General features: G+C 38.7%; 1 protein-coding gene across 1 annotated transcript; it reads right to left on the reverse strand.

Moving 5' to 3' along the window:
* Positions 1 to 1,200: 1,200 nt before the first annotated feature.
* On the reverse strand, positions 1,201 to 2,136 carry LOC107528101 (olfactory receptor 8S1-like). The gene has a single exon (XM_016201026.2). The coding sequence runs from the start codon at positions 2,134 to 2,136 to the stop codon at positions 1,201 to 1,203; it is 936 nt and encodes a 311-aa protein (XP_016056512.2).
* Positions 2,137 to 9,817: the final 7,681 nt, after the last annotated feature.

Here is a 9,817-nt window from a genome sequence, read left to right on the forward strand (position 1 = left end):
AGAGAAGAGGAGAGAGAGGAAGAGGAGGCCTGAGGAGGAAGCTGAGGACGAGGTGGTACCACGGCAGCCACATGAGAGCACAGCGCCTTCAGCAGCCCGGGCGCTCTGCAGCTCCCCTTCTAAATGGTTCTGGCTCTGATGCCCCAGCAGCACAGCAGCCGATGTAGAATCATGAGCCTCGGGCTAGGGCTGGTATAATTTCATTCTTTTTTGCTTCACTAGGACCACCCCCTCCATTCTAACAGCTTAGTATTAAATCCGTATTCATTTAAGATATTTAGAGTAAATTACAGTGTCTATATGGCTTTACACTTGGAATCTAAGATTTCTAGGATGTTTTAGCAAGCAGTTTTATGTAGATGTCTATGATGCTTTGGTAGATGGCTTTATGCAGTTTTTCTGATTGGTCTTCTCTGTGATCATTCTTTTCACCCCCAGGAAACTCCTACCTAGGATAGATCCTCTCTACTCCACGCACTTCTGTTCTAAACCTCATCACTTTCCCTAGAACAAGATGAACCAGACTTCTCTTTTTGTGCCACCAGTAAAACCTAGAAGGGGAAATAAGCAGGACTTCTATGCTACCCTAGAATGCTTGGAATTCTCTACTGTTTGCCACATAGCAGATAATGCTTCACAGAGCTTATGGAAGGTGTGTGTCAGCCTGGACTGTAGCCCAGCAAGCTGACTTCCTCTCTCAGACACCTAAGCTGTATCTGCCTCATCTCTAAGACCCTCTTCAGTCAAAGCTCATATTAAACCCACCTTCCACTGACTCCCCATGAGTCTTAAGCCCGTGTCTTTCTTCCTTCAGAGACCCTGGTTTTTTACTTTGAAACATGACTTTACCCCTAATTCCATACCCATGGGAATACAGATAATTCAAGACATAAACAGTTTCCCAATGCTAAGGATTTTGTTGTTTCACAAACAAAAGGAATATATATATCTGCAACAAAAATACTTGAATCGAAAAAGTTCTGATATATTTTTTCCGCCTCTGAGAAAGATAAAATATGTACTAAAGCAAGCAAGTAATTTGCTGCAGTTTTTTTTTTTTTGTATCTCCAAGAGAGGAGGCTTTACAAGATAACTTGTTATATCTGACATTATGAGCAAAAAAATTTTTCTTTAATGTCTATTATTTAGGTATCTTGCTGTAATTCTGCTGTTTCCCAATCATACTCTACCTGCTCTCTGCTACCTGAGATGTTGTAAACTTTTTGGCAACATGTTTTTCAGAGCTGCTTTTACTTCCTTGTTCTTTAAGCTATAGACAAGGGGATTCACTAGGGGAGTGACCACACTGTACTGCATGGAGAAAACCAACTCCCACGGGGAACCTGAGGTGGGCATGAGATAGCGAAGAAAACCTGAGCCATAAAATAAGGTCACTGCAGTGAGGTGGGAGGAGCAGGTGGAGAAGGCCTTGCTTCTGCCCGAGGTGGAGCTGATGCTCAGGATGGTGGAGACAATGCGGGCATAAGAGAAGAAAACCAGGAGGAAGGTCCCAAAGCCATGCAGGAGGGCACAGAAGAGCAGGACAGCAAAGTTATTGGAGCTATTGGAACACGACAGGGAGAATAGGGAGGGAATCTCACAAATAAAATTGGAGATGACTTGGGTCTCACAGAAGTCCAAATTCCAAGCTAGGAGGGTGTTGATGAGAGCGTCCACAAATGCCAGGCCCCAAGATCCCCACACCAGTCCCACGCACAGCTCATTGTTCATCATCTGACCATAACGTAGAGGGTAGCAGATGGCAGCATAGCGGTCATAGGCCATCACTGCAAGGAGACAGACCTCTGTTCCCCCAGAGTCAAGCACAAAGAAGGCCTGGGTCAAACAGTCTTCTACTGAGATAGTTTTCTTCTCAGACAAGAGGTTCTCTAACATCTTGGGCACAGTGACTGAAGAGTAACAGAGATCCAGGAAGGAGAGGTGACTCAAGAAGAAATACATGGGGGTGTGAAGGTGAGAATTGGCCCTGATCACCAGCATCATCAATAGGTTCCCTGACAGAGTCAGGAGGTAAATTACCAGGAAAATCACGAAGTATAGGGCCTGGATGTGATGGTCAGCAGGGAACCCAAGGAGGAGGAACTCAATGATGGTGCTGTGGTTTCCCAAGGCCATCGAAAGATGATAACCCTTTGGAAGAAAACAGAAAGAGGAATGAAGTATTAACTGCCTCCTCTGGCAACCCAGAGTTTCCACCCATTCTATGTACACATACATTTTTCTTCAACTGCTCATTACTGTTATAGTCTAATAACTCTCATGGTGTCCTTTGAAGCATGCCCTTCCCTTTGTTTATTTCTTAGTGATTTCTTTCTTCTGAACCTACTGTGCTCTTTCCATTTATTGTTCTTCTTTTACAAATAGCTGTAGAGAAAATGACTTTTTTTTTTTTCTTTCCAGATCTAACTCTTGAATAATTTCCTATCTCTTTAAACTAAACCTTCAAATATGTTCTATAACATTCTGGTCAAGCGCTAACTTTCTGCAGAATATGTTCTAATCCCTGTTCTTAGTTTCACCCTTTCACCTCCCAGTCAAAACTCTGTAACAGTTCCTTATGACTTAGTTATGTACTATGTGTGCTATTTGTTCTCATTATTATCTTTCATATATTTGGAACATTTAATCTTAAAAACAATTTTAAAAGCTGTGTGTATATGTGTTTGTGTGTGTTGGAGAGCTGATGTAAGGAGGAAATTGCTAAACCTATTTTTGTAATTAAAAAATAAAGTTAAATAACAAAGCTAAAACAAAATTGAATTGCTCATCAAAAGAAACCTTTAAAAGAGAAAAAGCAAGCTAGAGCCTGGGAGAAAATACAAAGTACATATATATGTAACAAATACCTATAAATCTATAATAAATATGTCAATGACAGTAAATATTACAACAATAAGAATGACAAATAATCCAATACAAAAATGGGCCAAAGACTAGAAAAGGCTTTCACAAAGGAAAACACCTAAATGACTAGTAGACTTATAAAAAGATGTTCAGCATCATTAGTAATCAGGGCAGTGCAAAATGAAACCACGATGAGGTACCACTAAACACTCACCAGAATGGCTAAAATTGCCAAGTGCTGGTAAAAAGTGTGCAGCAACTGGAACTTTTATTGTAGAAATGAAAGATACTATAATCATTCTGGAAAGCTGGGCAATTTCTTACAAAGCTAGACATATACCTATGCTGTGACTCAGCAATTTCACTCTTAAAAAAAAGAATGATATGTTGACAACAAGACTTGTACAAAAATATTCATAACACCTTTTTTTACCTTATATGTCATAGACTGGGGAGAATAAAACCAAATGAGCATCAAAGAGAATAGATAAGCAATGGATAAAAAAAAAGTGGTGGTTTATTTATACAATGGAATTCTATTTAGCAAGAAATGAACAAACTATTGATACATGCAACAACATGGAAAAATAATAAAAACCATTATGCATGTACATTCATTAAAATGCAAAAATTTTACATGTATACATTTTTTTTTAATTTAAAATTTGAAAACTCTATATACGACTGTAACCATCATACTGATGAAGATACAGAGCGTTTTCATCATGCCAGAAAGATCTCTTTGTGTTCCTTGTAAGTCATCTTCCCATCAGATCAAACCACTAATCTGGTTTTTATTGTCATACATTTGTTTTTGTTTTTCTTATTCTAGATATCCATAAACACGGAATCATACAGACTGAGAAACATAGCAACACCTATCATTTCTTTATGTTCTATTTCACTTCCCTCCTATTTATCACAACAAAAATGAGAAGGGCTGCGTTATCCTGATTTTTACAATGAGGAAACTGAAGCAAAAAACGTTGCCAGTACTGACAGAGTCAATGAGTGAATGTGCCTACATCTGTATATGCTACAGCATCTGTGATTTTTTTTTTGCACCTTGGCTGTCCGACTCCCATTTTCTTAAGCATATCTGTTTCTCTTCGCTGTGTGTCCTGTTTCAGCATCTACGCTCGGAGTGTTTTTTGTGCCTTCATTTGGATATCTGTCTTGTTTGGGCTTTTAGTAATAGGTGTTTTTCTTTTCTTTTCTTTTTCAGTTAAGCTGTATGGTCCTTGAGGATAGGAATTAAGCTCTATGTTATTTTGAATACTGTGAACACACATTGCAGTATGAGGCACATGACGGGTCCTTAATCAAAATTTGTTAAATGTAGAAAGGATAGGACAGAGAAAGCAAATAAGACAGGCTATGTAGGGCCTTCTCCTTGAGGAATTCCCCCAACTTGAATTTCAGTTTCAAAAGCAAACTAACTTGGAAGGAGACTGAAAGGAAAAATAAATGCAGAGGAGTGCAGAGCTCATCTTCTAGTTGTAAAGGATTGGAGGAAAACTTACCTGATAGCTAACCAGCGCCTACAGAACCCTGATCCACAGGGAGCAGGTCACATATACTAGCTCATTTTTGTCCACATCAGGAAGGTTGCTTAAAACTATAATATTCAATCATCTATCTAGTCACTCTTTCATCCTTATGCCCACTTATTAGCCATCTAATTTTTCATTTATCCACTTCAGCATCCATCCTGTCCATTCAATCATTTATTCATCTATCATCCATCTATTCACTCCTTTCTTCCCTCATTTATTTAATTATTCATTCAATAATTAACAGATATTTATAGATTACACTGTGTAGGGTTGTAGGGTGTTGCACTTAAAATAGATTGATTGACAGCCTGGCATAAACCTCTCATGAACTATTGTATGAGTGCACTTATTTACTAAGATTTCAAATAATATGCTCCCAATATCCAAAGTTGAATTTCCTCTTTAGCCTTTTTTTATACCAACATTTCATGTCAGACATGATGTTGGTATTGCATATAGGACTCAAAATAACAAGTTCTATTTCTGTTGGGTCAGCCCATGAATTAGTCCTTGCTCTTCCTGGCTTTCTTCACTCATGCTGTGTGGTATTTAGGCATCTTCCATATTTCAAGTCCTTCTCAAATATCAGATTCAGGTTACCTCTCAGTTGTGTCCAAGTGGGTAATGTGCAGTCTAGGGTGATGGACCAAGTTCATTTAAACTCAACAGTGAAGGAGAAAAATCAAATGAAACAGTCAATTTTAGTGTTTTTCTCATCTCTGTGCTTGTAAAACCCTGTTAAAATAAACATTCTCTCTGACTTCTGTATTAGCAAATTAAATCTATTCAATTCAATTGAAAAATTTCTAAGCACTTTCAATTTGCTGCCTAACTCTGAGCTGATAATTGCTTCATTTCTACCACATTTACATTCAGTGTAGATCCAGCCCACACAACCTATCAGCAAGGTAGGTAGAAGCCCACATTGTGGGATTCCAGATTTTCTTACCCTGGCCCCCAACACAGATCCTTTGTTGATAAAATAAGGACAGGCTTATTTTAACTGCATAGTGAAAGATAAACACAAATTCCAAATTCTGCTCACTTACCTTTCAAGAGGGAACAGTGGATTCAGTTCACACTGATGTCAATGATTGACTATTCTTGAAATTCAGAAAAGGAAGAAGAGGGACTGGTATCTTTGTTTACAGAGAGAAGAGTGGTAGGTCCAAAATTGGAGCCCAGTATTTTCCTATTAATACGATCCTTATTTTGCCAATTTGCCAGGGATAGTTTTGCTTGAGCACTTCTCAGATGGCCACTTACTGTTATCTTGTGTACATTAAAAAAATTCTGTATTAAAGAGAAGTGGAGCAGGAAGCTAGCTGATTTTTTAAGTCATTTTAAGAAAAATGTTTAATTCATTTTAAGACACCCCCCCTCCGATGATTTATGACTGGAATTTCACTATTGGGAATTCTCATTTTAAAAAATAATTTGTGTCTAAATTTAAAATTCAATCACTCTGGAACACATAGCACATTCTTTTATTTATAAATTATTAAATCCTTTAGGTCCAATAATCTTATCCTATTATTTCCAAAGTTATAGGCAGCTGAGGACTACTCAGTATCTAACACGTTATCTGCTCAGTGTAATTACACAGAAAATGTCAGTAATTTGAAGAAATATCTGGGAAGATGGGAGGAATGACAGGTCTAGTGTTGGGAGGCAGAACTTGTTTGCTCCCGTTATCTTGGGCGGGGAGGGCACCTGGAATGGGGAGGGAGAGTCAGTGTGCATCAAAGCTACGCTTCACATACCTTAGTATTTTCCCCTGGAATTCTTTTGTCCTTTCCTCTTTTTCCTTTCACCGCCTACTTTATTGGAAGCTAGAACTGATAGGGAGACAAATAAGAACAAAAAAATGAACTCTTTTTAGCAGATGTGATTAGACTTTTGGAAAAGGAGGGGGATCCTAGGCCTCCAGGAACCCCCGATCTACCCAGATGCGTCTCCCCATACCTCTCCAGAATACGAACCTCTCAGCTGCTTGTTTCAGCTTCTTTTAAACCTGAAATTTACAATTAATGCAAAACTTGTAGCAAGAATGCAAGAAATCAACGCAACCAATTTTCGACAATACTCAGGAAGTAGAGAGACATTCCTGAGTAGATATACAGGAAGAGTAGCAGATGACAAAATCCTTCATAGAGAAAAAAATACTTAAAGCCCTGATGTAATTGGTGCTCAGAGTCCAGAGCTGAGCTCCAGCACAAGGAAATAATGATGAGAGGGCCTAGATGAGGAGAGCGGCCTCAGAGAGACAGGAGTAGAAAGCCAGATGAGAAGAGACAAACATAACCTGTAAGTCTCCCAGGGGTAGTTAGTGGGAGGATGGAAGTTAGTGAAGACCATAACAGAAATCATGGAAGACATTACCAAGTTCCTGACACTTCTTGACACAGAAGACATCTTTTTGCTCTGGTCTTCCCATACGGTAAGGAGTCATCCACAGTCAAGTGCCCTTTTTGTATACAAGAGCCAATACTTCTAGAGCTCTACTTTGAACCAGTAGACAATTTTCTTTTTCTTAGTTGGAAGTCTCAATTTTGGCAGGAAAATAGACTGTCTCCAATGAAGGAGCTTTGAATAACTTACATTGTTAGGTCTTTCTAACTAACCACAGTGGAAAAACACAGATTCTTACAGGAGTTAGCGGCAAAACTCTCATCTGATCCAGATGAAATCACATGGGCTTCTGTTCTTTTAGTTGCATTTGTGATTCTAAATCCTGGGCCAAAGTATCAGTGAAGCAAGCAATTTCCAGATATAATCCAACAGGAAGGCAATCAGTAAATTGGCCAACTGAGTTTGGTGGCTCAGGAGACAGATGGGCCCATTTTCTGAAATCCCTGAAGTCACCAACAAATGCCAACTTTAATTAACTAGAAGAGTTGAAAATTTTAAGAACCATTAGGCATTCTCTCCAATAAGGTGTGTTCAAAACTTTTGGATCAAAGCAAGGGCCTTGATCATTAAGTGGGCATTTAGGGACTTTGAAAGGTGGCAGGCTGGGTAGCAGTTTCCTGTGAACGTGTAAGGAGCTGGATGCTTCATTTAGGAAGTCACAGGGAAGCTACGCAGGGTCCCACAGTTTACTTCTAAATTATTTTCCTCCATCCATATGAGTTGGGGAATATAAACACCAGGACTATAATGCTTCAAAAGTACCTACTCCTAGCAATCTATTCTTATTCTTATTCTTATTCTTATTCTTATTCTTATTCTTATTCTTATTCTTATTCTTATTATTACTTGAGATTGTAAAATAAGCAAAAGCCACCTAAATTCTCACATAGAGTGAAACGCTATCAAAGACCAAAATTGTTGCTGCTAATGCTACTGTAGTTAATACTTCAAATGTCATTATCAAGAGATGTGTAAGAAGATCACATTAAAATCACTACCGGTAGCTGCCCTCCTCTGCTCATGATCCAAGCTGGAAGTTTAGGATTACTGAGAGTGGAGCCTGACTGTGCTTTGCTATCACTGTGGGTGCCTTTACTCAGAAGGGAAGGCATGTAATTGCCACGAATAGGTATAGCTGCAAGACTGCAGAGGTGACAAGGGACAGAAAAAGTGGTTGGAACTCAGTATAGATGTCTGGACCTGCCCTAAAGAGCTTTACCAGGATGGGTGTGTTTCCCACAAGAGAGCTGAATCTTTAGAAAAGTAATCAAGAGGAATGTTTGAAAGAGTTTCATGCCACAGAATACTTGAATGAGTATCCAGGCTGTAGCAGCAGCCAGGACAGAGGACTCTGCCCAGTACTACACATTCTGGAACACACTCTTCTAAACAGGACCTGAGTATAGGACAACAGTGAACCTCAGCCCTTGCTAAGAAAGCAGTGGAGTAAGGAGTGCACGTCTCCTCTAATTTTCTATGTAACATCCCTATATTATGAAAAAATAGCACCGGTTGACTATTCAATTTTTAGAAGTTCTTACTTTCATAGACTTTGTTATGACAGACAGGAGAAAAACCTTCAAGAGTACAGCAGGTTAAAGGTGAGTGGTTTCCTAAAGATGGCTTGGCTTTTGAATCCCATCCTGGAAAGCAGGTCAAGTATAATTCATCTTCATGGAGACAGACTCCATTATGCAATTACTGTCCTCCTCCAAGGGTCCCTGAACTCTCTGGCATACTGTCGTAAACCGAGAGGATGATATTTAGATCTGACCCAAAGTAAGTTGACTTATTATATTGATAATCTCATGATAATTTGCTCTATGGAATTTGCAGTTGCAGGAGTAGTCGAGGATGGCTGACAGGGCCGAGGTCAATTAGTCAAATATCTGAAAATATCCTAGTTGAGGTACATTTCACAAACAGAAAAAAAGAAAATACCATCCCTTATGGGTCCTACTAATAAGAAAAGGCACAAAGTCTTGTGGAGCTATACAGATTCTGATAGACACACATGCTGCATTTGTGTATCCTATCATCCTCAATGTAATAAGGGGAAAAAAGACTAAATTCAAATGAGCTGGAACAAAGAAAGTCTTTGAAGATATGCAAAGGGTAATAGTACAAGCTGCATCTCTGTGATGATATAATTCTAATGGACCAATGTTTTATGTGTCTTCTATTACAACTCAAGCAGACTGGAGTTATTAGCAAAAGTCTAATTTTGCTACTCAGTGACAACTACTGGTATAGTATTTTGAATTAGAAAACTACTCTGTGACTAAGTACAACCCATTGAGACATAATTACTAGCATGCTCTTAAACCTTGGTGGAAACAGCCCACATGGCTGAAGGACAAGACATATATTTTGATATAAATGTCAGAAATATTTTAAAATAAAGAGCTATACAGAAAAGTTTCTTGATAAAATATAAATGTTATACTCTGGAATATGCTGAAATGAGTGAGTACATCATATTCATGAACAGGTTACCTCTACCTCTAGGATCAATAATAGAACAAACCCTCCTGTTTGTGACTGGTCTGATTTTTATGACTTCATCTCCCTGGAGTGTAACAGGCTGCTTGCTCCACCAATGGGAGTTCCTGTGTTGAACAATGACACTTTATATGGAATCCTGCTGCTACGTGCCCAGCAGACAGTAAATCCCTACTTGAAAAAGACAGTGGTAATTGTGCACAATGGGCTGAACTGAAAGCAGTGTATATAGTACAAAAAGAACTTAATTTTTCTCTACAACAAAGTCCTAATTGATGTAAAATTCTATATAAAAAGGTCTGTATATCAAAGAGTCTTAGGCCTTAGCCAATGGCCCAATGGTCTAGACAATAAACATTCAACAGATGAACAGTTAAAGAATACTATGTGTAAAGAACATGATTATGGAAGGCTTATGGAACCTCACAAAGAAAACTAAAGTATATCCTATGGGTGCTCACCAAAAGAACTCATTGACTGGC

This window comes from Miniopterus natalensis, chromosome 2 (genome assembly GCF_054644295.1).
Source record: "Miniopterus natalensis isolate mMinNat1 chromosome 2, mMinNat1.hap1, whole genome shotgun sequence".
Taxonomy (NCBI): Eukaryota; Metazoa; Chordata; class Mammalia; order Chiroptera; family Miniopteridae; genus Miniopterus; species Miniopterus natalensis.